Source organism: Fragaria vesca, linkage group LG2 (assembly GCF_000184155.1).
Source record: "Fragaria vesca subsp. vesca linkage group LG2, FraVesHawaii_1.0, whole genome shotgun sequence".
Taxonomy (NCBI): Eukaryota; Viridiplantae; Streptophyta; class Magnoliopsida; order Rosales; family Rosaceae; genus Fragaria; species Fragaria vesca.
In genome coordinates, this window is record NC_020492.1 from 268,493 (window position 1) to 293,087 (window position 24,595).

The 24,595-nt window shown below is 37.9% G+C and overlaps 3 protein-coding genes across 3 annotated transcripts; 1 reads left to right on the plus strand and 2 right to left on the minus strand.

The window, feature by feature from the left end:
• Nucleotides 1-2,987: 2,987 nt before the first annotated feature.
• On the minus strand, nt 2,988-4,655 carry LOC101306184 (UPF0496 protein At4g34320-like). The gene is made up of 2 exons (XM_004289572.1): nt 4,460-4,655; nt 2,988-4,168 (listed from the first exon to the last, which is right to left on the minus strand). The coding sequence occupies exon 2, from the start codon at nt 4,151-4,153 to the stop codon at nt 3,026-3,028; it is 1,128 nt and encodes a 375-aa protein (XP_004289620.1). The 5' UTR covers nt 4,154-4,168; nt 4,460-4,655; the 3' UTR covers nt 2,988-3,025.
• Nucleotides 4,656-10,917: 6,262 nt separating this feature from the next.
• Nucleotides 10,918-11,244, plus strand: LOC101312022 (putative lipid-transfer protein DIR1-like). Its single transcript, XM_004291952.1, has one exon. The coding sequence runs from the start codon at nt 10,918-10,920 to the stop codon at nt 11,242-11,244; it is 327 nt and encodes a 108-aa protein (XP_004292000.1).
• Nucleotides 11,245-15,710: 4,466 nt separating this feature from the next.
• LOC101306475 (dolichyl-diphosphooligosaccharide--protein glycosyltransferase 48 kDa subunit-like) lies at nt 15,711-21,600 on the minus strand. Its single transcript, XM_004289573.1, has 13 exons — nt 20,917-21,600; nt 20,636-20,772; nt 19,812-19,937; nt 19,174-19,227; nt 18,953-19,066; nt 18,487-18,542; nt 18,366-18,407; nt 17,653-17,728; nt 17,349-17,420; nt 17,142-17,267; nt 16,949-17,053; nt 16,414-16,497; nt 15,711-15,957 (listed from the first exon to the last, which is right to left on the minus strand). Exons 1-13 carry the CDS (start codon nt 21,179-21,181, stop codon nt 15,910-15,912), a joined length of 1,305 nt encoding a protein of 434 aa, XP_004289621.1. The 5' UTR covers nt 21,182-21,600; the 3' UTR covers nt 15,711-15,909.
• Between the last annotated feature and the right edge of the window lie 2,995 nt (nt 21,601-24,595).

Below are 24,595 nucleotides of genomic sequence, written 5' to 3' on the forward strand. Positions count from 1 at the left end.
TATATATATATATATATATACATCCAACGTACTCAAAATCGATCAACTCAATCACACTCAAAATCGATCAACTCGAATAAAACTCAAAATCAACATATATACACATATACGTACCTATATATAGCTCCACAAACTAATTATGGACAGATTTCGACAACACCCAAACTTTTTCTCCCGTTTTTTTTCCCATATGAGCTGTTGTCCAGATCTACAAATATAAGGTACTTTAGCCGACGAAATTTTAATTTCATCGGCTAAACTTTTAAAAATTTCGTCGGCTAAAGTTCACAGACTATAGCCGACGAAATAAATTAAAATTTTGTCGGCTAAAGTTGACAATAGCCGACGAAAATTTAAATTAGCCGACGAAAAAATAATTCGCCGGCCTGGTTTTTTTATTTTCGTCGGCTAAAGCCTTTCTTCTAGTAGTGTATGCAGTTGAAGTGTTAAAAGAAGTTTGGCATGTTTGAGAGCAAGGCAGTAGCAACTCCAATTGTACCAGGAACGAAAGTTTCAAAGGATGAAGAAGGCATAGCAATTGATGAGACTTTCTACAAACAGATGATTGGTAGCATGATGTACCTGACCTCAACTCATCCAGACCTGATGTTTGTAACAAGCTTACTCAGCCGGTACATGTCTAAACCCACTGAGTTACATCTACAAGTTGCAAAGAGAGCTTTGAGGTATTTAAAGGGGACTGTTAACTATGGCATCTATTACAAGAATAATGGAGAAGATGGTGAGCTTCTAGGTTACACATATAGCGACTATGCCGGCGACAATGATGATAGGAGAAGCACCAGTGGATATGCATTCATGTTAAGCTCCGGTGCTGTGTCTTGGAGTTCAAAGAAGCAACCTATAGTAACATTGTCCACCACCGAAGTTGAATTTGTAGCTGCTGCAACTTGTGCATGTCAAGCTATATGGTTGAAGAGGATTCTGAAAAAACTTGAACATGAAGACAAGCCTTGCACGAGTATCATGTGTGATAACAGCTTAACAATCAAGTTGTCAAAGAACCCTGTCCTTTATGGAAGAAGCAAACACATAGATGTGAGGTACCACTTTCTTCAAGATGTCACAACGCAAGGAGAAATCTCGCTAACTTACTATGGAACTACTGAGCAGCTAGCAGACATCATGACCAAGCCACTGAAGACTGAGCCTCCACTTATCTTCGAAGCAGGCTTGGAATGTGCGAGATCAAAGAGGTAAACTAAATCATTTCACTGATTTAGTTTAAGGGAGAGTATGTTGAGGATATTTGTGTCATTAGTGTTGAATCCTAGCTTTTAGGGTATCGGTGACCAAATCCTAGTTGATTTAGTATTTCTGTTAGAATAATGTCCTAGTCTCTAGGGTTTAAGATTGTTTTTGAATTCTTCAATTCAGTTAGCACGTTGGTTGCCTGTAACCAAAACGTGAGCATGATATCTAGCTTTTCTAGTTATGTTTCAAGGCTTTATATAGCCAAGTCATTCAATGAATAAACTCAATGTTGAGTACCATCTTATTGTGTAAAGCTTATTGCATTAAAGTCTTTGATTCCAATACGCAGAAGATGGTTATGACTTATAAGATGGTCATCTGATGGAACCCCGTCGTGTAGAAGAAGACATTGACGACACGTCTATTACCCAGACACGTATCAGCTGGACATGCCCGCAGGTATCACTACAGGTCGTGTGTAGAAGAAAATATTGACGTCACGTCAATGACCAAGACATGTATCAGACTCATCAATGGCATTGTTGTAATTGTTTGCAAACCGGGGTAAAATCGTGTTTTTGCCACTTGAATAAACAGTAGTAAGGCCTTATTCTTTTAGGATATCTAATACGTTGGTTCTTTTGTACATACAAATTTCCAAAAAAACATTTTTACTCCAATTCGTAGTCAGGAATTGAACACAGTAAATGAAGGCATGCATTCTTTGGATACCATGAGGTGTGAAATGGTTAGAAGTTGCAGCACGAATCAAGTTAGACTATTTAGTAAAGGAAACCTCACGCAACCACATGGTCAAACAGATCAAGGAGGCTTTCCAGTAACTTTGAGAATTTCGCTTAAGACCAATTGGAGGTTGTGAACATTTGACTTGCATTACTTGTGATGAGAAACTACATTTTTTAGAGATTTTAATCATCATGTTACAATGTGGATCTAGATATATGCTGATTAGGGAAGATTAAACTTAAATCTCGTAGGAAGGAACCTTAGCCTTCCCCCCTTGAGTCGAGGTCCATGAATTCTCTGTTCTATAGTATCCTGCTCCATTGTGAGATTTCTCGGACATAAAGCAACTGCACAACAAGATTGACCAAGAGTCGAAGACTCCCATCCATGCCCTTACTTACCAAGTATGCTTGTTCTTCTGTTAAACTGGAGTTGATCTAGCATGCTACTTAATTTTGTAATGTCTGCTCGTGATTGTATTCTTTAGTAATCTCTAAGACGTAAATAAAAGTTTCGTTGAGGCATTTTATCAAGCATGCCACCCACAAAGGAAATATGAACAACTTAAGGGGAGAAAGAATGTATATTGAGGGCAATCGATTCCCTTAATTGCCCGTCATATGGATCCTACCACCCTTGTGTATGTACCCAACTGTGAAGGATATGACATATTACCCTTGTGAAAATAAATAGATAGGGACATCTAGGAAACTAATATATCTTCAGGACATTCAGGCACCACATTCTGATATGATATTCATGAGATAATTTGGATACAACTCACACAAGACATAGAACATACCTAGTAACCAATAATTAGATTGAACACTTAACATAACGTCAAAGGAACTACAAGTCAGTTGCTTCCTAACATTTGAGAAAGCCTGAAAGTATATGTCTTGGATTATTTTTATACATAAATCCATCCAATTGTCTGGATTCAAGGTACAAACTATAAATAAACAAATATGATGAAAAAAGAGAACAACAGAAAGTCACATAACTTTAGAATCTTCCAACATCAAAATAGCACCTGGTTGAATTTCAAGAATTGGTTGAGTTTTCAGTTGTTGCTATGCTTGATGATCCTCTGCAGAACCACAGTCCTTGCTCTTCGAATGTCTCGGCTGCAGATATCAGCTTGAGATCCCAATTCCTCAACATTCTTCATAAATACTCCCAACTTCTTCTTAATCTCCTCTATTGCAATCCTGACTGCTTCTTGCTCAATAGCAAAGCTCGCATTATCCATGAGCGACTGAATTTCAATTTCCAGTCGGTCAATCAGAACTCGAATGCTGTCCAAGTCCTTGATGGCTACATAAGTTCCCACTTGCATTGAGCTAATTACTTCCTTCTGACCCTTCATAGCACTTTCATAATTCTTCCACAAAGAGTCAATCCATTTCCCCATTGAACCAATGGGGATAGAAGTCGCAGCAGCCAGAGCTGCTGCAACAGGCGGAGCAGCCATGGCTGCAGCCACAACTGAACAAATCAAGACAGCAGCAAAGGTAGCAACAAATATGATACTCGAGACCTTCCTCCAAGCATTTATGTACTTGAGCTTCTTATCCAGCTTGTTCTTTCGGAGGTGCAACTTCTCAAGCATTAGCAGTTGTTGCCTGTAAACAGTTTGAAACATTTGGAAGAACTCTTCAGTAAAAGGATCACCAGCAGCCTTAAAATTCTTCAACTCCGCCAATGTCCTTGTGTACCGGCTGCCTCCCACCTCAGTTTCCTCCTCGAATTGTTGAAGGGCAACAAGAATGAGCAATTGACTATCACGAGCTCTCTTCAGGCACTTCTCCAATGCAGTACAAAAGTCTAGAGTCTGCAAGCTATTTTCAAAGTACTCCTCAACCAGCTCGAACAATTCTTGATTCTTCCATATATCTTTCTTGCATTCCAGTATTACCTTCACAACCTCCTGGTTCATCTCCAACAGACATTCTGTGACTTCTTTCAAAGAATCGAACGACAGAGCTCGAACTTCAACTCCTGCTGCAAGAGTGCTGATGACTTGATTGGTTCGGTTTTGGAGGTTGGTATCAAAAGACTGCAAGTCTGCATCAACCTTGCAAGCAGCCTCATACGAGCTCAACTGATCAGTTGTGTACTGAAAAGTGGTCAGATTTATAGCAGACGACGACGTCTCGGTGTTACTCTTCTTGCTCATATGGCTTCCCATAGCTTCAATTCAGATCTAGACAAACAATAACAGAAAAACACAACAAACCCAGAAGTCAGCTTACAAACATAGCCAGCTTGCTAAATTGCACACCCTTCTTTCTCAGACAGAAAGCTAAACAAACAACCAAGAATAAGAACCAAATTAGAATCTCCAATCCCAAAATGTACAAGCAGTTCCTTTCCGAACAAAAGCAGAGATTGAATTTGCAGAAATGAACAACCCAACGTCACAAAAGCATCCAAAGCTTCAAACTTTCAAATCTTTTCCCAGACCCACCTAACAAAATAACATAAACTATCTAACCTGGGAATTTTATCGAACAGGTGGTGAGCATAAACAAGCAAACTTTTTCACGATGGAAGGTGGAAGGTGGGTTCCGTTTAAATAACGGTAACAACCCAAATTAAAGAGGAAAGAAAGAGAATTGAGAGCTGATGATATTAAAGGAATGAGCCAAGAAAACGAGGTGGGTTGGGGGGTTTTAGATATTGAGTGTGGGGATAGCTTGCACGCATGAGAGAGAAGAGTGAAATGGGAATGGAAAACGCGGGAAGCAAGGTCTTGCTCCTCTTCTTCCTCTTCCCTGAAAACCCTTTTGGTTTTTAGGCCTTATCTCTATTAATCTCAGTTTTAAGGCGCAAAGCAACAGTTAACGAAGCCAAGGAGGCACCGCATTTTGGTTTCTAGAGAAGAAGGAATACTGAGGAGGAGGAAGAAGAAGGCTTAGGAGCTAAGAGAGTTGGCATGGGTAGTCATAATGGCAAGCAACAGAAAGAGGACAACTTCAAGTCGTCATCATTTGCTCAAGGACAAAGGTCTTCACTGAGAGAGGGATTTCAGGGAGAAAGGAGGTTTTCACACTTTACACTTTACATGACCCATTACCCCGTAATGACCAAAATGTCCTCACCAATTTTTCTTATCTGAAATTTTGCAAATTCAATAGTTATACTTGTCCATTTTCCCTTTATCTTTTTTTATTGTTTAGAAAGAAAACGAATTGGTTAAATGAAATGAATGGAAAATCCACACTGCCAATTTGTGACCTATTGCCTGAGCCTTGAACTGTTAATGCTCAAAGTCGAAAGACAAAACAGCACAAAAAGCACAACCAAGATAGCACAAAAAGCACAACCAATTCGAAAGCACAAACTATAAAATTAAACTTGTAAATAACAACAAAAAAAAAAAAAAGATTTTCAGTTTTTCAAAAATGTAAGGTAAATATAAAAATATTGATTGTACTCAACTTATGCTTATAATTGTTTTCAAGACATGTAATTATAAATTACGAGCTCAACAAAGACTACTTCAAGTGCATTTCATGGGTAAGCAACGTTGTTTTGATAAGCAATCAACCATTTAGTCAGGCACAAATAGTTTTAGATCTAACAAAAGAGAACTATATTCTTATGTTTTTGTTTTGTCTGATTCGTGCATCTACATTCAACAATAATATACCAAAAAAATATTTTCAAATTGACCACATAAACGCCGCTAGCAACATCAAAATGTGATGAAATAAGAATGTAAATGAAACCCAACGTGATTGTAATGATCAAGAAATAGAGAGATGTAGTATGTTGTTTAAGATACTCTCGGTCATTTTGCAGTAAGGAAAGTTTAGGCATGAAGGGAAAGGTACCTGACTGCTATGCTTCAAGTTGGTAAATCTAAGAAAGGTAGGCGATTGATGAGAGAACTCCAAACTTGGGATAGAATGTAGGCTGGTTTTAGATTTGTAAATAGTCGGCATCAGCATCATTTGCATCTATTTATACACCTTCGAACCCCAAAAGCAACTTGGAAAGCAAGAAATAGAAACTGTAAATTTACCAAAATGGATCAAGGTAACTCTAGCTTACGTAAGAAGTCATTCGGTTAGAGACTCAACAAATTCCAATAGTGGCAGTTTCGTAAAACCTGCTGAAATCGAAGGGTGTTTTTTCGTGGTAAAACTCCTTACAGGAGTAGGAAAAGCAAAGCTGTTTTGTTGCTGGCTGGGTCATACCGCGTGCTCCGACGGTCCGACCGACCCGTTTTTGTGAAGTAGTGGCCCCTGTAGACACGCGTTGCGAACTTAGTGGTTACCGTCCTTGTGAGATTTCAAAAAGCATTCCACGCTACGTCACGTGCCAACTTCGTAACGCTCTCCCGCTCCTTTCCTGGTTTTTTTTTTTTTTTCTTCAATCATTCAACTCTTATCTCAAGAATTCATAATTGAATATAATCAAATTATGAGAAAATAAAAAATAAAAAAGGGATTGTTCTTGATGTAATGTAGAAAGATTAAATATCATCATTTATTTTCAATAAATTTGTACGATATGTTTAGATTTGATATCGTGTAATTTGCGTCATATTTACGATAAGCTAACACATTCTGACCAAACAATCTAAAAATATAAAGACATTTTTATCAGCGGCGGGATAATAGTGGTCCTTATTGAATTCGTATCTTGAGGTAATAGTGGTCCTTATTGAATTCATATCTCGTACTATGATCTTCTTTAATATAAATGTAATTAACTTTTATGATAAATTTGACACGTTATAATTTATAAAATCATAAATCTTAATCAGCGAGTTACGGTGAACTCGTATTGTCTACCTGTATATTATGTATTTCTTTTTTTTCTTTTTCTTTTTTATAAAAAATTCTTAGGTAGGACAGATACATAAGCCACATAAGATTGTCATGTGTTACGAGAAATTTTTCAGTACTCCCGGAGGACCACATGGCATTGCCTAGTGGTCCTCCGCACCTATGAGAATTCGCCATGTGGACATTTTAACACGTCAGTTAACGACAAACCCACTACACCGTCTCTCTGTTTTGCAGTCAAGAGCTCATAAATCACAAACTGATTGGAAGGCATAGTAAGTTTGCAGACCGGATAGATACCCAGATTTGCAGAAGAGATTGATAGATACCCAAACATGTAGACCGCTTTTATAATCAATCTCAAACTTTGCAGATGTTTAGGGGTTGATAGATACCCAGATCTGCAATCCTTTTTTCTTTTCTTTGTTCTTATCTTCATGACTTCGGATAATCTTTTGTTCTTTGATATGAATCAAAGGAACAAGAATTTGAATTGATGTGTATGATCAGTTATCTAAGATTGATATTCATACTCATGAATATATAATTCAAATTACAACAAACCCACATATATAGTTTGAATGTTAAAAACCCAGATCTTAGATGTTAAAAACCCACGTATTTAGAGGACGCACTCACGCACACAACCCAGATCTCAGAGGCAAACACCTTAAGAAACTTCTATCCACCATTCAAACCAATATCCACTCTTAAGGTTGGAGACCGATACACGACGTACACAACCCAGATGAAATTTCTTCATCTTATATCCAAACACATAACTTGTTGTGATTAAGTATCACCAATATTCGTTTTGACAAAATGAAATGCAATTGAATTAGAGCATATTAACCTGCAAATCTTGTAAACCAATCTAAAATTAAAGCAAACTTGTGTCTGCCAAATTTCTTTCATATTGATTATGGATGAACTGATGAATACATATAGAATATAGATGACTTTGCATTGTGACGGCAATCTTAACGGCAGTCTCAACCATTAATTGATTGCTCATGTGTAGTTAACTGACGATATAAAAATGTCCACACGGCGAATTATCATAGGTGCGGAGGACCACTAAACAATGCCACGTGGTCCTCCGAAAGCACTGAAAAACTGAAAAATTTCTCTTAGTAGTCATTCCTCGACCATTTTTCTTCATGCATTTTCTTAGTGGTTAAGGCTCTAGGAACCTCTAAATATGGCTTTACTAAAAATGGATAGTTATCCGATAAGACAATTACGTACAAGGAGGACATATTGTATAGGAATATTTAACTACCCTGTAATATAGCCTCTCTTCTCTCCCCTCAATCCCGCTTCAAAAGAGCTTAATTTACTAGCAATCGTGCTCGCGTTTTTCATGGTTTATGTGAACACTAGCAGTGGGTAACGGCTTTCCAAGTTTCTATTTATATGTTTTTTTTTTAACATTTCCATCTTTCTGTTGATGAGAAATTTTAAATACACACCTCTGATCTCTTAATACACAGCCCTATTATTTTATATTTCATATCAGATTTTATAGGTATGTTTAATTACAAAAACATCTATCAATTATTAAGGAAAAAAAAAGAAACTTCATCTTCCGTAAAACCTAACTCTTCTCCGCTATTACTACGCATCAAAAGAAAAGAAATAAAAACATTTTCTCCAAAATTCATCGCCTGAATTTCGACTACTGTACTGTCGTAAGTAATCACATGTATTATTTACCGATTCATTTGGTTTTTTTATTAACTTTAGTTTTTTATCTTGCAGACTAAAAACTAGTTTTTATGCTTTTATACTTTTATGGTTTTTTATGCTATTGTACTTCTATTGGTTTCTCAACTTTGAAAAAATTATGTATGTTCAATAGTTTTTTTTTTTTTTTCTAAAAACTAGCCGATTAATGTCATATTGGAGATTTGCAGTTCGAATATAATATTACTCTTTTGATTATAAATTAAATATATCAAGAAAAAATTTCTAACCCAATAAAAAAAAAATCTAACAGAAAATAAAAGAGAATACGTAAGGAGAGTTGTGAAATAGTAAATATATAATAATTATATTAAATAACATATTATTATTAGTTTTAGATATTAAGGGTATTTTAGGAAGTTTGGGATGTGTATTTAGTATAATATTGAAATAAAAAACTAGATGGGTAGTGTATTAAGTAAAGAGTGTGTATTAAGAGATTATGGATGTGTATTTAAAATTACTCGTGGTTTTATTGACTCGATTTGACATATGTTACATAAACGGGTTTTTGGTAAAGAGAAACTTGAGGATGCGTGTAACACTTGACTTAATAGTCTAAAAAACAGATGGTCTTTAAGAAATCCTGTTGCAAACATGAAAAACTATTTACCATTTTGTTTTCAATATACCATATGTATATATCATGTGCGATAGTTAGAGTATGCAACATTTGTAATTTTTGAAGGAAGTCACATCAGTTACATTAACAAGTTAATAACACACACATCCAATTAGTATTTGAACCGAGATCCACGAGAGTATCCCAGCAAAGTCAGACTAATCTCACGTCGTAGACACACAAACCCAAAGACTCCTCAAACTTACTGACCACAAACTGATGCGAGTTGGGACTCGAACTCTAGACATTGGGGTTTCATATTAAGCAACTCAACCAACTTTACTACATCATGTGGTTCATTATTTCATTTATTTGTGATTTGATGGTATTTTTATCTTTATCTTACCGTTAAAATGTATTTCTTCACTTTAACGGTCCAACGGTCTAAAATGAAGTTATAATGTTCAAATTAAATTTATGTCGACAAAATGCACAAATACTAGATCAAAGAATGATAATGCCAACTTTAAAATCTATAAAACTAAGCGTATCATAAGCAAAATCTATTTTGATGTAATTTGAGTTGAAGTCTCCATTTTCTATTTGAAATTGGAAAACAATCTCATGATTGATCTCAAGTATCTAATTTACGGCACCATGCCAACCCCCTCCCATCTCCATCTCCTCCCTCTTTTGGGAACAAGGAAAATGACCATAAGAAACCACATGCCACATCTAAAGAAAACACAACCATTTTGACGCCATCTCCATTATTAATCACTTCCTCCTCATCAAAGTGTGAAAGAATAAGAGAGAAAATTGACATATCGATGTTGAGGTATCACATGTCACCAGCATACAAGCACGTTCTTGCTTGAAACTCTTATTTGGATGTGGATATATGATGCTTCCCAGAAAAGACCAGCCAATCCCTTTGTCACCACCATCGTACACACTCACTCCCGTGATGGTGAGATCGGTGTCGTATGTGTATAAGTTACAGAGTCACAGACAATCCTCCATGCCAATACTCTTTCTTTGTCACGAGCTCTAACACTAATCTAAGTTACTCATTCTTATAACATTGCTACACTAATTATATATTTAAGTAGTTAACATTTCCAAATTTTCATTGATATGTTATACTGAAAAGCTTAACCGCACAAGATAAGAGAACCAATATACAATATCCCTCTTTTGCAGCGGGCAATTTTATGGTAGATATAAATAGATTAAGCTATTCTGAAAGCTGCGACCTTAGAAACTTGGAAATAGAAAGCTAATTGAGGAAATAGACTTAATTTTTTTTGTAATGACCCGGAATCGCAAAGATCGTGATTCGGAAGTGAAAATAGTAGCACGTACACCGTACCCCGTAGGAGGTTTTGAACCAACAATGGGAAGTTAGACCATGTTTGGTTCATGGAATCAAGCCATTGGAAAAGGAAAATCATTAATTTATATTGTTTGGAAACTAAAGAGAAAAAAGTGAGAAAGGAAAGTAGTTCCCACATGAAAGAAAAATTCTAATATTTTGAATGGCAAGCTGAACCTCAAAAACTCTGATGTGGAATAACAATAGAGTAACCTCAAGTCACATGAGACATTTTAGCTGGAAATCCTATATACTCACCTTGTCGGAATCAAAAAAGATTCTCATATGCTGGCAATTTCCAGAAGTTTAAAACTAGATAAGAAAAAGACAAACCACCAACCCCATAATATATCCATTCCATAATTTCCACTGCTATATAAGCCCTGACGCCAAAGCCACAAACCACCATCAACGTACTTCTCCAAGAAACTAAACTACTCAGTGTTGAGAAAGAGAGAGCTCGATCGAGAGACATGGAAGCATATAAAAAGCTTGTGATCGTTGCAGCTCTGGTGTTGGCATTGGCCATTGGTTCCAACGGTCAGGGACAGAGCTCCATCTGCCGCATGACCAAAGATGGCTTCCTGGCCTGTGCTCCATCAGTGACTGCGAGTGCGACTCCTGGGTTTATACCTGCAGCCCCCACTGCCGAGTGTTGCTCAGCTCTCTCCGTCGCCGACTTCCCGTGCCTGTGCTTCTTCATGAGAAACTCCAAGATTCTCAATGCCTATGGCGTCGACCCTAGCCTTGCCATGCAGCTCCCTGCTAAGTGCAACCTTGCCCGGTCCGTGCATTGCTAAGAACATCATCGATCACGGTGCTCTAGCTTTTGCTTGGACTGCTTGCTAGTTAATTAAGTTGTGTTTTTGCCAAGTTGTGTAGTGTTCTTCTAGTACTTCCGTTTGTTATTTTGATGTTGTTCTTCATTGTGTGGAGGTGTGTTTTGGTACTTCGTTTCGTTGTAGTACTTGTAAACTTATGTTTCTGCATGTGTTTTGTTTCATTCATGGACTTTGCTTAGACACCAACCCTGCCACTTATTTTTGTTTCAAATTAACGTTCGTTATATATGCGATACACAAGTACACAACCGTTCATATATGTGCTTCATCGTATACTGTATGGATCGAAGGCATGCACTGCAAAATAGGAATTATCGACTGAATAGGTATATAAGGTATATATAAATGGTGGAAACTCTGAAACTCTATATATGAAATGAGATTTCCATGACTCCAAACGTTCTGTGATATAGATTGACATCATTAAGAGATTCAGATACGTACTATATATATGCTCTCTCACACTCCAACTTCAGTACATAAAGTAAAAAGATGAGTTGCTTCAGCTGAACAACTTATTGTACTATAAGAGCCTTTCAAAAGAAACTTCCTCTTATTGCTGCCGGCCGCTAAGTGTATCGGTCATACTAATGTTTTAGTTGCTGAGGCAACTGCTCTTCGTGAAGGTTCACATATATACTGCCCTGTTGAATCAATGTACTCATATCATTGCATGTGGAAGGCAACCGCAAACTCCTGATCGATTGCCATTTGCCTCCAAGAGCGTACTTCGACTCGGTGGCGCATTCGTACTCGTTCAAGATATCCAACGCCTTGCATTCTCAGTTCTCCTCCGTTATTTTCCGCCATGTTTATCGTGAAGCTAACTTTGTGGCAGATAAACTTGCTGAACGAGCTCATTATCTTTCAGGACTCTTGGTTTGGCATTCTTTGCCCCTCTCTCTCTTCCCGACGTTTTATTTGATTAGCTTAGCATTGTTTCTCTAGAGAAATTTTAAATACACACCATTTACTTAATACACTACCTATCAAGTTTTTCATTTCAATATTATACTTAATACACATCCCAAACTGCTTAAAATGCCCTTAATTTATGAAATATTCCATTATTTAATATAATTAATATATGTTTACTATTTGGTACCTCTTTGTACATATTATTTCATCTAATTTCTACTAGAAATTTTTGGTTATCATCGTTCAATTTATAATCAATTGATTATTGTTATATCCTAACTTCAAATCACCAATACAAGTTTTCAAAATTCACAAGCTAGTAGAATTGTAGAAGTACAGTAGCTATTAAACATAGATAACTAGTTATTCAATAAAACATGTCATGATAAAGATGTAGTACTTTGACAATAAGATATGCAAGATCAAACTAAAGTTGATACAGATAAAAATAGAAAAAAAAAAAAAAACCCAAATGAATCAGTTAGTTGTATAAAACATATGTTTCTGACAATTTAGTCATTACTAAGCTGCATTCTTTCTCCTTCACTATCGACATCACCAAGTCGAACGATTTCATTCTTTCTCCTTCACGTTCAACTCATGATCAATGACTAATTCATAGCCTTGAGACCTCTAGCTCGAATTCTACAACCCCCGAATTAATAAATAAGATGAAGAATACATACCTCAGTTGAAAATTGTTGAACAAGGTCTTGAGAATTCTTGTGATTATGGTAGCTCGGTCAAAATTTAGGTGATGAACAGTGAGACAAGAGTTTTGTTTTATGATGCGTATGAATTGTGGAGAAGATGTTCTTTCGACGGTTTTAAGGTAGAAGACGTTGAAAAGAATACCATTAGCGTGATTTTTTTTTTTAATAATAGATGTATGTTTTGGTCATTTAGCTTACCTATAAAATCTTAATAGAAACATAAAATAATAAAGGTGTGTATTTAAAAGTTCTCGTTTCTCCATGGGACTTTGTTTGTTAGTTGTTTCTTGTAATTTACTCTGACGTCAAAAAAAAATTAATCAAATAAGTGTCCATATATTAGCCAAGTAACATTGTCTTGATTAAGACTATGCTTCAGATGGTGGCTTAGAAATTAATCACTGGAGTGATATTGGACATATGAATTCCAACCAAGCATTCGTCATTGACCGAGAAATTGAGATCGCCAAACCATGATACAAAAAGTTAGGACCAAATTATATAACTTGTCAAGAAGTTTGAAACGTGCCGGCAAGAAATGAAACAAGTTCAACTAGCTAGTGTGAGTGAAAATGGGTCTCATTTACGGGCGAACTCACCAAGAGTAGCTAATGTTACTCTACGTCTATACCAAGTAATAGTTGTAAAGAGTTTTTTGCTAAAAGAAGGGCAATTACGGATTTTAACCTTTTGGGGCCCTATTATATGATAACAACGAGTGGATTGAGCTTGAAAATTGAAATGATTGTTTGGGGCCTAAAAGGCTAAAATCAGAATTATTAGGCACAAAACCTGATTCCTATAAAACTCGAGGACCAAATAGCAAAGCAAAGGGGCTCTAGGGTTTTATCTACTAGGAAACCAGTATAAATACACAGAGCAGGGTTTAGCAGTCAAGCAACACAGCAACTGCAATACCCTTTGGCTTCCTCCATCCCAAATTCCCGATCTTCGTGTACAGTTTTGCTCTCCCTGTAATCTATTATTGATGATTTACTTCTCTTTGTGTTCATTTGATTTATCAATGATTTTGAGTCTCTCATTTTTTGTGAATGAAAGATTGATAGCGCCTCCATTAATCCCAGATAAGCTGAGTTTTCGTGCTTAACTGATTCATAGGAGGCCAAAAACGACTCTGGAAGTTTCGCTGATAAATGCCTTGTATTTCTTATTTTCATAAAGGCGTTTACTAGTAACTCTGCCATACATTACTTTTGATTCTGTTGTCTCTTTTCCCAGTTGGATCCCAGAATATCCATTGCCAAGAGGATTTGTTGAATTGATTACTCCCATGAAATAGTTTGGGCTTTGTTATTCACGAAAATATGGAGAAAGGTTTGTTCTTGGAACATGGTCAGATGGGTTGCTCTGCTAAAAGAGTTTCAAATTCTTTTGAGATGTGGCAATGGAATGAGATTGGGCAATTTACATGCGAAATGTGTTATATGTTATCAAATGGATTTGTTCACAGATCTGGTAAACAATAATGCTTACAGATTTGAAATTAAATAGAAAAATGTTAGACTTCAATAGGCGCTCTGCTTGAAGTAGACATTTGAAATCAAACAGAAAAATGTTAGACTTCAATAAGCGCCAATAAGCGCTCTGCTAGACATTATGAAATAGTCTTTAGGTTCTAGGCATTTGCAAGTGATGAGAAAACAGACAGGGACATCTGCACTCTTCGGAGATTGATGACTTGTTCTAATGGGAATCTCTCTGATGCATTACTCTTTGCTTTATTATGTAGCTTTTGGAGAAATGGTTGAAAACTTGAAATTACTAGCCCTTGTTCACTGAAATGGGTTAGTATCTAAAGCCGCAAGTGAACAATCCTCATTCACCAAAATCAAGTATATCTAAAACCGACATTTATAATCTGGACATGAAACCATGACTTTCTCATAACTATCAATGTTACTCATTTTCAATACTTTGATGTACAAATCTTCAAGCAAAACTTAAATATCATAAAAACAATAGATGGGCAACAAAATATAAGACAAATAATCATAACAACAAAACCAAACCAATTATAATGATCTAGCTACAGATTCTTGTACATAGCTGTCACAAGATTATTGTTCAACCAAACTTCAAAGGTTTATGCATTGCTCATAATATTTGGTATACCCATCGTGTCAAATAGAACGGGCAAGAGACAGCAGCAACAGCATAATATACAAATTGTTACAGTACAAGGAGATTATTCACAAGGTTTATGCTTCACTAATGTCCTAGTACAAGGAGATTCAAAACTTGTGATGGATTGTGCTAAAGATGTAACTATCCCCCCATGGAGACCGATAAATAGTGTTCTTCACATCCAAAATATACTCTATTTATTTGAAGCATGGTTTTAGAGAAACAATATTTTGTAACCGATGGCAATTGCCAACGTTGGCCTACTCCAAGACCAAGACTCAAGAGAAGCTCCTAGAGCCATTTAACTCAATCGATCAGGATCAAGATGCCCAAGAGGCTTCTGTATTTAAACTCTTACAATGAAGCAGCCCCTACATGAGAGCTGAGACCCAAGTTTTTGTTGGAAATTTGAAAACAGACTCAGACTCCAAATAAGACCAAACACTAGTACAGTAGTCCGTTGATACTCCACAATGCATTTGCAATTCCAAGTCCAAAATACAGGATATAATGATATATGATGTATTTTGACTATTTTCTTTTTCCAGCATTTACAGAAGCATATTACCCGAACCAGTTTTAAGAAAATTTTATAAACGCATTTATGCTGAGATTTGTTGACAGATGGGCCGATAGAATATGTAACGATTGCGTGAATGATGGTGTCTATTTAATTGCCTTAACAAAATAGATGGGAGTAACAATTTCTTCAAATGTCATTAAATATAAGGATCTATAACATAGCCCTGTCTGCATATTCATATTTTTGCCTAATCAAAATTTCCATTGTCGAAGCTAAGCTGTTAATACGGCATTACATCTCTTCCCGTACACAATTATCCTACAGCTACTTGTTGTATAGGTGGACGGCTGTGAAAACGAAGAAACCTGCCATCTGCATCAAATCCAAATTTAATATTATCAGAATGGTTCGGAAACCTCTGTACTTTCACCAAATATTTACTGTAAGGAAAAGATGTAAACTAGAACTGCAACACCAGTCGATGTGAATCTCCCACGACATCAACAACAGATTGAAAATCAATCGGAAATGAGCCAATGCTAGACACTAGTAACAGTATCACAGGACCAGCTACCTAGACCTATGAGTGATATGTAATCTGCAAGTGGCCAATCGTAGACACTAGTTAAAGACCACTTGACCAAGACATCTGGCTTAATGTAATCTGAAAAAGGCCATAGGTTTCAACCAAGAGAGGTGGACAACAGTGCAAAGAGTTATAAATTGAAAAAGACATTCCGCTTCAACTGCAAGGGGTCCAACAAACCAGATCCATCTTATGATATGTTTATTATATAATAGCGATCAGTTTCAGAGAGCAGGAGTTACCATAGTAAATGTTGCTCCATAATAAGGATAAGCTGCTGGTATAAATCTTTCATATTCATTGTGTCTGAATGGTCGAACAGGAATCTGCAATTCAACATCCAGTGATATCAGTCAAATCCACGATAAATGACAATACACCAACTAGAAATCATGACACACAATGCAAGATAAAAAAAAAAAAAAATAGCATGTTGATTGGCAAGAGTAAATTGTTATGTGCAGTTCAGAACAATTCTTGCTCTGCGCTACAAGCCTACACCTACACACACCATCTTGCTTTGCAGAGTTAACTTGTAGTTTCCACATGTTTCAACTACCTATGTTAAACTCTGATAAAATTTGCATTAAACTCTAACTAGCAGGAACTCCAGTAATTTGAATCTTTGACTTAATCTGAGTCGATGGTTAATTACAAAGCTTCAAACCTACAGAGGTGTCCATTTACTTCAGAAGCATCCCATTAGGCGGCAAAGTTAAAAAGAAGCGTCTGTGTTAAATACTACCATCTTCTCTTACATTATGGAACATTTCATACCTGCTTTGATAGAGCTACGCTTGTATAACCAAGCCTATTGTACTCCACCTTGAATTGGAAAACCCCGTAAATATCTGGAACCTTGAATGCTGTAAAATAATGACCCTGCAATTGCCAAATGATTGTAAGAAAAGGGTGTTCACAGAAAGTCTGTAGCTAAATGATAAGTCTGTAGCTAAATGATATGCATTACCTTCTTATCAGTTGATAAGGTTTTCAGAACGTAGGGACTCATCATATAAAACTGCACTTGGACATCATCAGCAACATATGGTTCCCAACTTTTTCCATGCCATTCATAAATCTCAACCGAATATTCCTTCAATTGTGATGTCAGTATCAGATGCCAAAAAGTATACTTTCAGTTTGTGGAGTTTGACTAAAACAGTAAAAAAATTACCACATCATCGTTGATCCTGTAGATAGCAGGTTCATCTGTTTCCCCAACTTTGTGGTGTCTTACATTCACAGCCTACATATCAAATCAAGTTTTAGTAAGGGTCAACAATCCCAAAGAAAACTTATACATGACCAAAATGAGCTATGAGATTTATTCTCCAACTAGCAGGCACCCTATATTAGCTCTTTTACTTTTATCCTTTTGCGTTTAGTTTTGTTTTACTTCACTTAGACTTCTTCATTGTTTATGTCTAAATGAATAGATCCATAATATCCTGATTAACAATAGAACAAATTTTCCTCACCTTCAGATGACCTCTTTCGTGGAAAACCCACTTGCTAAGTTCAGTCACAAACTGCTCATTAGCTGATTTCTCATGTCTGCTATCACAAAATAAATCTGTTGTTAATTCATTATTCAAACAGAATACTCTTTGCAGTTAAAACAGATAAACAAAACACACAATCACATAAGCATATTACTTATTCATAAAAGTAGTCAGTCTGTATAAGTGTGTAGGAAAACATCTTATGATGCATGCACAGGTTATGAACTTGTGATCCTTCCTACTCTAGTAGGCATATGTCTAGTGAAATCTAAAACTTTTTAGCAACTTCCACATGAATCATAATTCATCATCATGTTTAAAAAACAAATTCCTCCTTCATATAGGTGGTCACAGACTAATGTACAATTTATCAATGCATAAATCGTAAATGCTGAATTATCACTATAGCCACTTTATCCATTATTACATTTGTGAGGGAGGATTTGAACTTGGGATATCCTTTTCAGGATATGCCACCAACTAAACTACAGCCCAACCACTTCACGATATCTGATATAACTATGAGTCAACTGCCAATAGGCAAAGCTATATTTTACCACGAATTAGAATTTTTTTTACACTTCCTCGATATACAAGCTCATAGTGTTGCGGTCAGAAATGGATGTCTTAATTGTCCTAACATCATTATGACAAGTATGACAAAGAAATCTATTTAGAATGTCACTTACTTATCTGGTCTTCCAGCCTTCTGCACCTTAGATCTAAAAAATCTGAAAAGAGAAATTAATCTTGTTAGACAAAACAATCACAAAATAAGAGAACAACATTTAGATGGAATCTGTCACATACCGATCACTGAACATACTTAATGAACCCGAGATCAAAACCCGAGCATTGTTTCTTGCCTACATGGGAAAAGAAGGAAAAAAGGAAAAAAAGGTTACAGGAAATCCAATGTATAAACTAATTGCACTCGATCTGATGTAGGAAACAATGTACAATCAAAAGCACTCAAAGTCATCCACTTAATGAGTTGGATGAATCCATGTAAAGATATTCCCAATGTACTCATTTAGTTCATGATGTTCAGTACTAAATACATGTGGAACAGTACTCCTATGAGTGAGAGAGAGAGAGAGAGAGAGAGAGAGAGAGAAAAGAGAGAGAGAGTATTTATGTCAAATTGAAATATGAGCAAATAGTAAGTCTTGACTTAATTAAAACTATCATCAATATCATTTCTTCTTGAAGGATGCATCATATAAGGCACAGATCAAAGACGGGTGTAGCCTATTGCAGGATGGAGTCAACTTACCTGCACAACTGAGACTAATGATATAGAAGATCCAGTGAGTGATGGAGGACTAGACAACTTGCTTTTGGGATTAGCTGAATATGCTGAAGGTGAAGCCGAGAGAACTTTCAAAACCTTCAACAAAGCATGTAAGCAATCAGAATTGAAAAGTATGATTGGCACAAAGGTTTAGTTCCCTTAGCTGTTGCAATGCATTGAACATGGATAAATGAAAATCTTACCAAGCTATTTTCAGGATTAATTGTATGGCCAATGCCCTTGAAAAGTACAGGAGCCTGTGGCAGAAATACCAAAGAATATCATATCAAAGACAGAGGCATTATAGTCGCACTTCGCTAGTACAACGTGTAGAAATTTGTCCCTGATTCATCCACCCCATCCACAATTGCAATTGTTCAAAAATCTTGCTAAAGCTACTGTTGGTTACTCAGAAATAAAATGTTGAACTTCATAAAATATGTTACAGCATAAAGGTGGCCAGACTAGTACCTAGTTAACTTCATTAGATATATTAGTTTGGTCAACTAACTATATCAAAGTTCCTTTTTTTTTTTGGTGAAACATCAACTTAATCGAAGAATTAAAGCAATAACCAAAGAGAAAACTTAACATATTGTTAGAGTTCAGTACATTGTTAGAAGTAAAGCAATAACCGAAGAGCAAACTAAACATATTCAATTTAATTTTTTGAAGGTAAGGAAAGGAAACAAAAGAAAAGGAAAGATTAATTCCTTTTGGAAAAAAGAAATGTAAAACTCAAACACTTCATACAGGAACTTGATTAAGAAAAAGATGTGTGCACAATAAGCATTATTAAAATTGAACGCCTAATGGTGAGAGTGTCAGGAATGAAGCTTGCCTCAATTTTCTTGCTTCCCAAAATTACATCAGACGTAATGATATTATCACTTGCAATCAGTGTATGATCTCCTTCATTGTCTGAAACTGCGTAGCTCGTGTGATCTATAACCATCGCTGAAGGGTCCTGCAGCCATTACATATAATTTAGTCAAACATTGAGAATCATTAATCAAGCTAAAAAAAAAATGCTAGTTGAAAAGGTCAGCAAATGGAAAATTTTGTATGAGTTAGAGGTAAGGAGACAAATACTGGTAGCCAATGATCCTTGAAGAATATGAAATCAAATAGTAGCAGTATTGTTACTTTTGTTTTGTTAACACATTTCATTTCTTTTTCTCTTTTTGTTCACCCTTTCCATTGTACATACATATTATAACAACAATGCACAAGAATTGGGTGCAATGAAAACCAATAATTGCCAATATGCTCTTACTAAATGACCTTATTCATGTAGTCACTAAGGAACAGCTCCAGATATAACAGAAACACATATAGACACATCAGAAGTTAATTGCAAAGAACTCAAATTCTGATATGTGATTGAAATAACATACAGTAATAGCATTGCTCTGGTTGTTACTAGATTCTGATAATTTCACTACAAATCTCTGAAACAGGATATTGGATTAGAAAAGGAAGTGTTGTGACAGAGACATTAGTAAAACATTGATGCAGATACGCCGATTTTCAAATAACAAATCAATTCTAAACATCATTGCAAATAACATATGCTTTAACAGAACTTACAGGAAATTCCAAATATATGACAGCAAAAGAAAATACCCTAAACCAGACCGAAACATCAAGAGACAATACACTAACCTCATCGAAATCAACTCCGCACTCAACAGAGATTTGTCGGATTAAATCAGATGCATTAGTATCAGCTGCAATAATCAAATCATGACCGGAATCCACAAAATCCAGTATAGCAGCCAGATCAATGGATCCTCCGAAACCTACATCACATGATCCATAACATCATTGCCAAAACAAATCCTTCCTCAATTCACAAATGCTCGCAAAATCTAACAATTTAAACTCAAATTGATCTACATCCACAATTTTCTCAGAAAATAAAACCCTAGGGGAACATGACTTACGGTCAACAGTCGGAGAGAAGAGGATCAAGGCGTCATAGTTGTACTGGCCGTAACGCTGTAGCCCGATCTTGGGATCGTCGGCGAGCTTGAAATCGAGGTCGAAGCCGCGAGACTGGAGAGTCTTGAAGAAGAGCGAGTGCGAGGATTTGACGGCGAGGTCATCGAGCAAGACGAGGACGCGGCGATCGGTGGGGTGGTCCGGCGAGAAGGAGTGGACGAGAAAGGGGAGGGTTAGGGTTACGAAGGTGAGGAGGAGCTTCAACATGGTGTGATTAGGAGGAGGAGGTAGACCAAGACTGATGCTGCGACTCTCAGATCGCAAACTGAACTAGTGAGACACTCTTTGAGGGGGTTGACTGACTGCTCATAATTTTACTACTCTCTGTGGGTAAAAATTAAATTTTACTTATTTTAATAAAAAAATAAAAATAAAAATTTACTACGTCCTCGTGTGAGAGTGAATTTTAATTTTTATCAAATAAGAACAATGATATTTAGTTAGCCTATTGTCACGAGCTTACTTTTCCTAAGCTACTCGTGCGGCCTTAGCACCCTCCTTGTGCTAAGTCAGCCTTACTCACGCACAACACTTGGCTAGAACAACCGAAAGAAGACAAGAAGAACACTTAGAAAGCAAGAACTTGTATTAAGCTTTAAGAATGCTTTACAAGGCTTGGTAATGCAATGCTTTCTCTATGTACAAAAATGAGACGGGTGCCTCCCTATTTATAGGCATCCTTCCCCTTGCCTAAAGTTCTAGAGTAATCTAGGACTTTACAAATAAAGACAAAGTCTAGAGACTTCTACATGTCTCTAGGGAAGTCCTAATTAAAATATCTATACAAGGCCTAGAGTGTTCTAGAGAGTTCTAGGGATCTCTAGTTGCTTGAGCCTCCTCAAAGATTCTAGAGAATTCCATAGTCTCCTAGAGACTTCCCAATGTATCCAGACACCTCTGAGGCTTCCCACAACGTTCTAGAACACTCTAGTGTGCTCCGAAAATTATCCTTGGGCAATGCTTGCTCCCAATATGCCCAAGGAACTTGGCAGGTTGTGACATTCTCCCCCACCTAAGTCCGCGACGCCCTCGTCGCATCTTGCTTATGGTAGCGTTGGATTTTGTCCTTGAATTGCCAAAGCAAATCCTCGGACTCCCAACTTGCCTCCGTATCGGGCAACCCTCTCCACTTGACGAAATACTCCTTGTAGCTTGGCACGCCTCGACGCCGGATGACGCGGTCCGCAAGTATCTCGTCTACTTCCTTGTCAAAGGAGGTGACAACTGCCGTTGGTGCCCGATGCGAAATTCCCCTTGATGGGTCTTCCACATCTTTATTGTAAGGCCTCAACATGCTTACATGGAAGACCGGATGTATCTTCAACTTGGGCGGAAGATGAAGCTTGTATGAAACCTTGCCCACACGTTTGATAACTTCAAACGGCCCCTCATACTTGCGTATCAAGCCTTTATGCACCTTCCTAAAGGGTTTGAATTGTTGTGGCAAGAGCTTCACGAGTACAAGGTCCCCTTCCTTGAACTCCACGTGCCTCCTCTTTTTATCCGCCCACTTCTTCATCCTTGAGGCGGCCTTATGCAACGCCGCGCGAGCTAACTCCCTTTGCTCGTGCCACGACTTGGCAAACTTGAATGCGGCGGGACTCTTTCCCTCGTAACAAGTGGCAAGGGAAAGAGGCGTCATTGGTTGTTGCCCCAAGACAATCTCAAAAGGACTCTTGTTGGTGGCCTCGCTTTGTTGCAAGTTATAAGAAAATTGTGCCACGTCAAGAAGCTTGGCCCAATCCTTTTGATTGGCACTCACATAGTGCCGCAAGTATAGCTCCAAGAGAGCATTGGTGCGCTCCGTTTGCCCATCACTTTGTGGGTGGAAGCTTGTTGAAAAGCTTAAGTCCGACCCAAGCATCTTGAAAAGCTCCGTCCAAAATCTTCCGGTGAAGCGTGGGTCTCGGTCACTCACAATGTTCTTCGGAACGTCCTAAAACTTGACCACGTTGCTAAGGAATAGCTTAGCGGTCTCCTCGGCCGTGCAATCGGCTGATGCGGCCATGAAGGTTGCATACTTGCTAAATCGGTCCACCACCACGATAATGCTCTTAAACCCCTCGGACTTTGGCAAACAAGTGATGAAGTCCATAGAGACACTCTTCCATAGTCTCTCGGGAATGGGCAAGGGGTCGAGCAAGCCCCCCGGCTGTTGTTGGACTACCTTGTCTTGTTGGCATACAAGACATGTCCTCACATACTCCTCGACTCCATCGCGCATCCTTGGCCAATAATAGGTGGACTTCAACAAAGCAAGTGTGCGCCTTACTCCCTGATGGCCGGCCCACTTGGAGTCATGACATTCTTTCATGAGCTCCCTTCTCAAGTTGCCCCACTTTGGCACATAGATGCGGCGGCCCTTCGTGTATAGGAGGTCTTCCTCCATCCAAAACCTTCGTGTCTTGCCCTCCTTTATCAAGGCGATGACACTTTGTGCTTGTGGATCCGCCTTGAGTCCCTCCTTGTTCTTGTTCAAGAGTGGGCTAGTGACTTGCGATATGCTTGCAAATTCCGCCTTCCGGCTTAGTGCGTCGGCTACCACGTTCACCTTTCCCCGCTTGTACTCCATGACATAGTCGAACTCCGCCAAGAAATCTTGCCATCAAGCTTGCTTCGGACTTAGCTTCTTTTGTGTTTGAAAGTAGCTTGTCGCCACGTTGTCGGTCATGATTACGAACCTTGTCCCAAGCAAGTAGTGCCGCCACACTCTAAGGCAATGGATGATGGCCGTCATCTCCTTCTCTTGCACCGTGTAGCGACGCTCCGTGTCGTTAAGCTTCCGACTCTCATAGGCAACCGGATGTCTTTCTTGCATGAGCACGCCTCCAATGGCAAAGTCGGAAGCATCGGTGTGTAACTCATATGGCTTGGTGTGATCGGATAGGCTTAACACGGGCTCCTCGCATATTGCCTTCTTCAAGTCTTCAAAGGCTTCTTGGCACTTTGTCGTCCACTCCCATGCCTTGTTTTTCTTGAGAAGGTCGGTTAGTGGAGCGGCCCTTGCCGAATATCCCTTGATAAAACGGTGGTAATAATTCACTAACCCAAGAAAAGATCTTAACTCATGTACCTTGGTGGGTGGCTCCCATTCTTGGATGACATGTACCTTGCAATCTTCCATCATAAGCTTGCCATCCTTGATCTTGTGCCCCAAGAACAACACCTCATTCTTTGCAAAGGAGCACTTCTCTCTCTTGATGTATAGCTCATTTTCCCTTAGCACTTTGAACACTTCCCTCAAGTGCTCTACATGCTCCTCCATGGTTTGGCTATACACCACAATGTCGTCTAAATAGACGATCACAAACCGATCAAGATAAGGGTGTAATATCTTATTCATCAAGGTACAAAACGTCGCCGGTGCATTTGTTAGACCAAAGGGCATAACCAAGAACTCGTAAGAACCATACCTTGTGATGCACGCGGTTTTTGGTTCATCACCCTCGGCTATGCGCACTTTGTAATACCCCGATCGAAGATCCAACTTCGTGAAGTAACGTGCATGCCCCAATTGATCAAACAAGTCGGCAATGAGAGGGATGGGGTACTTGTTCTTCACCGTGACCTTGTTGAGCGCCCTATAGTCGATGCACATGCGAAGAGAACCATCTTTCTTCT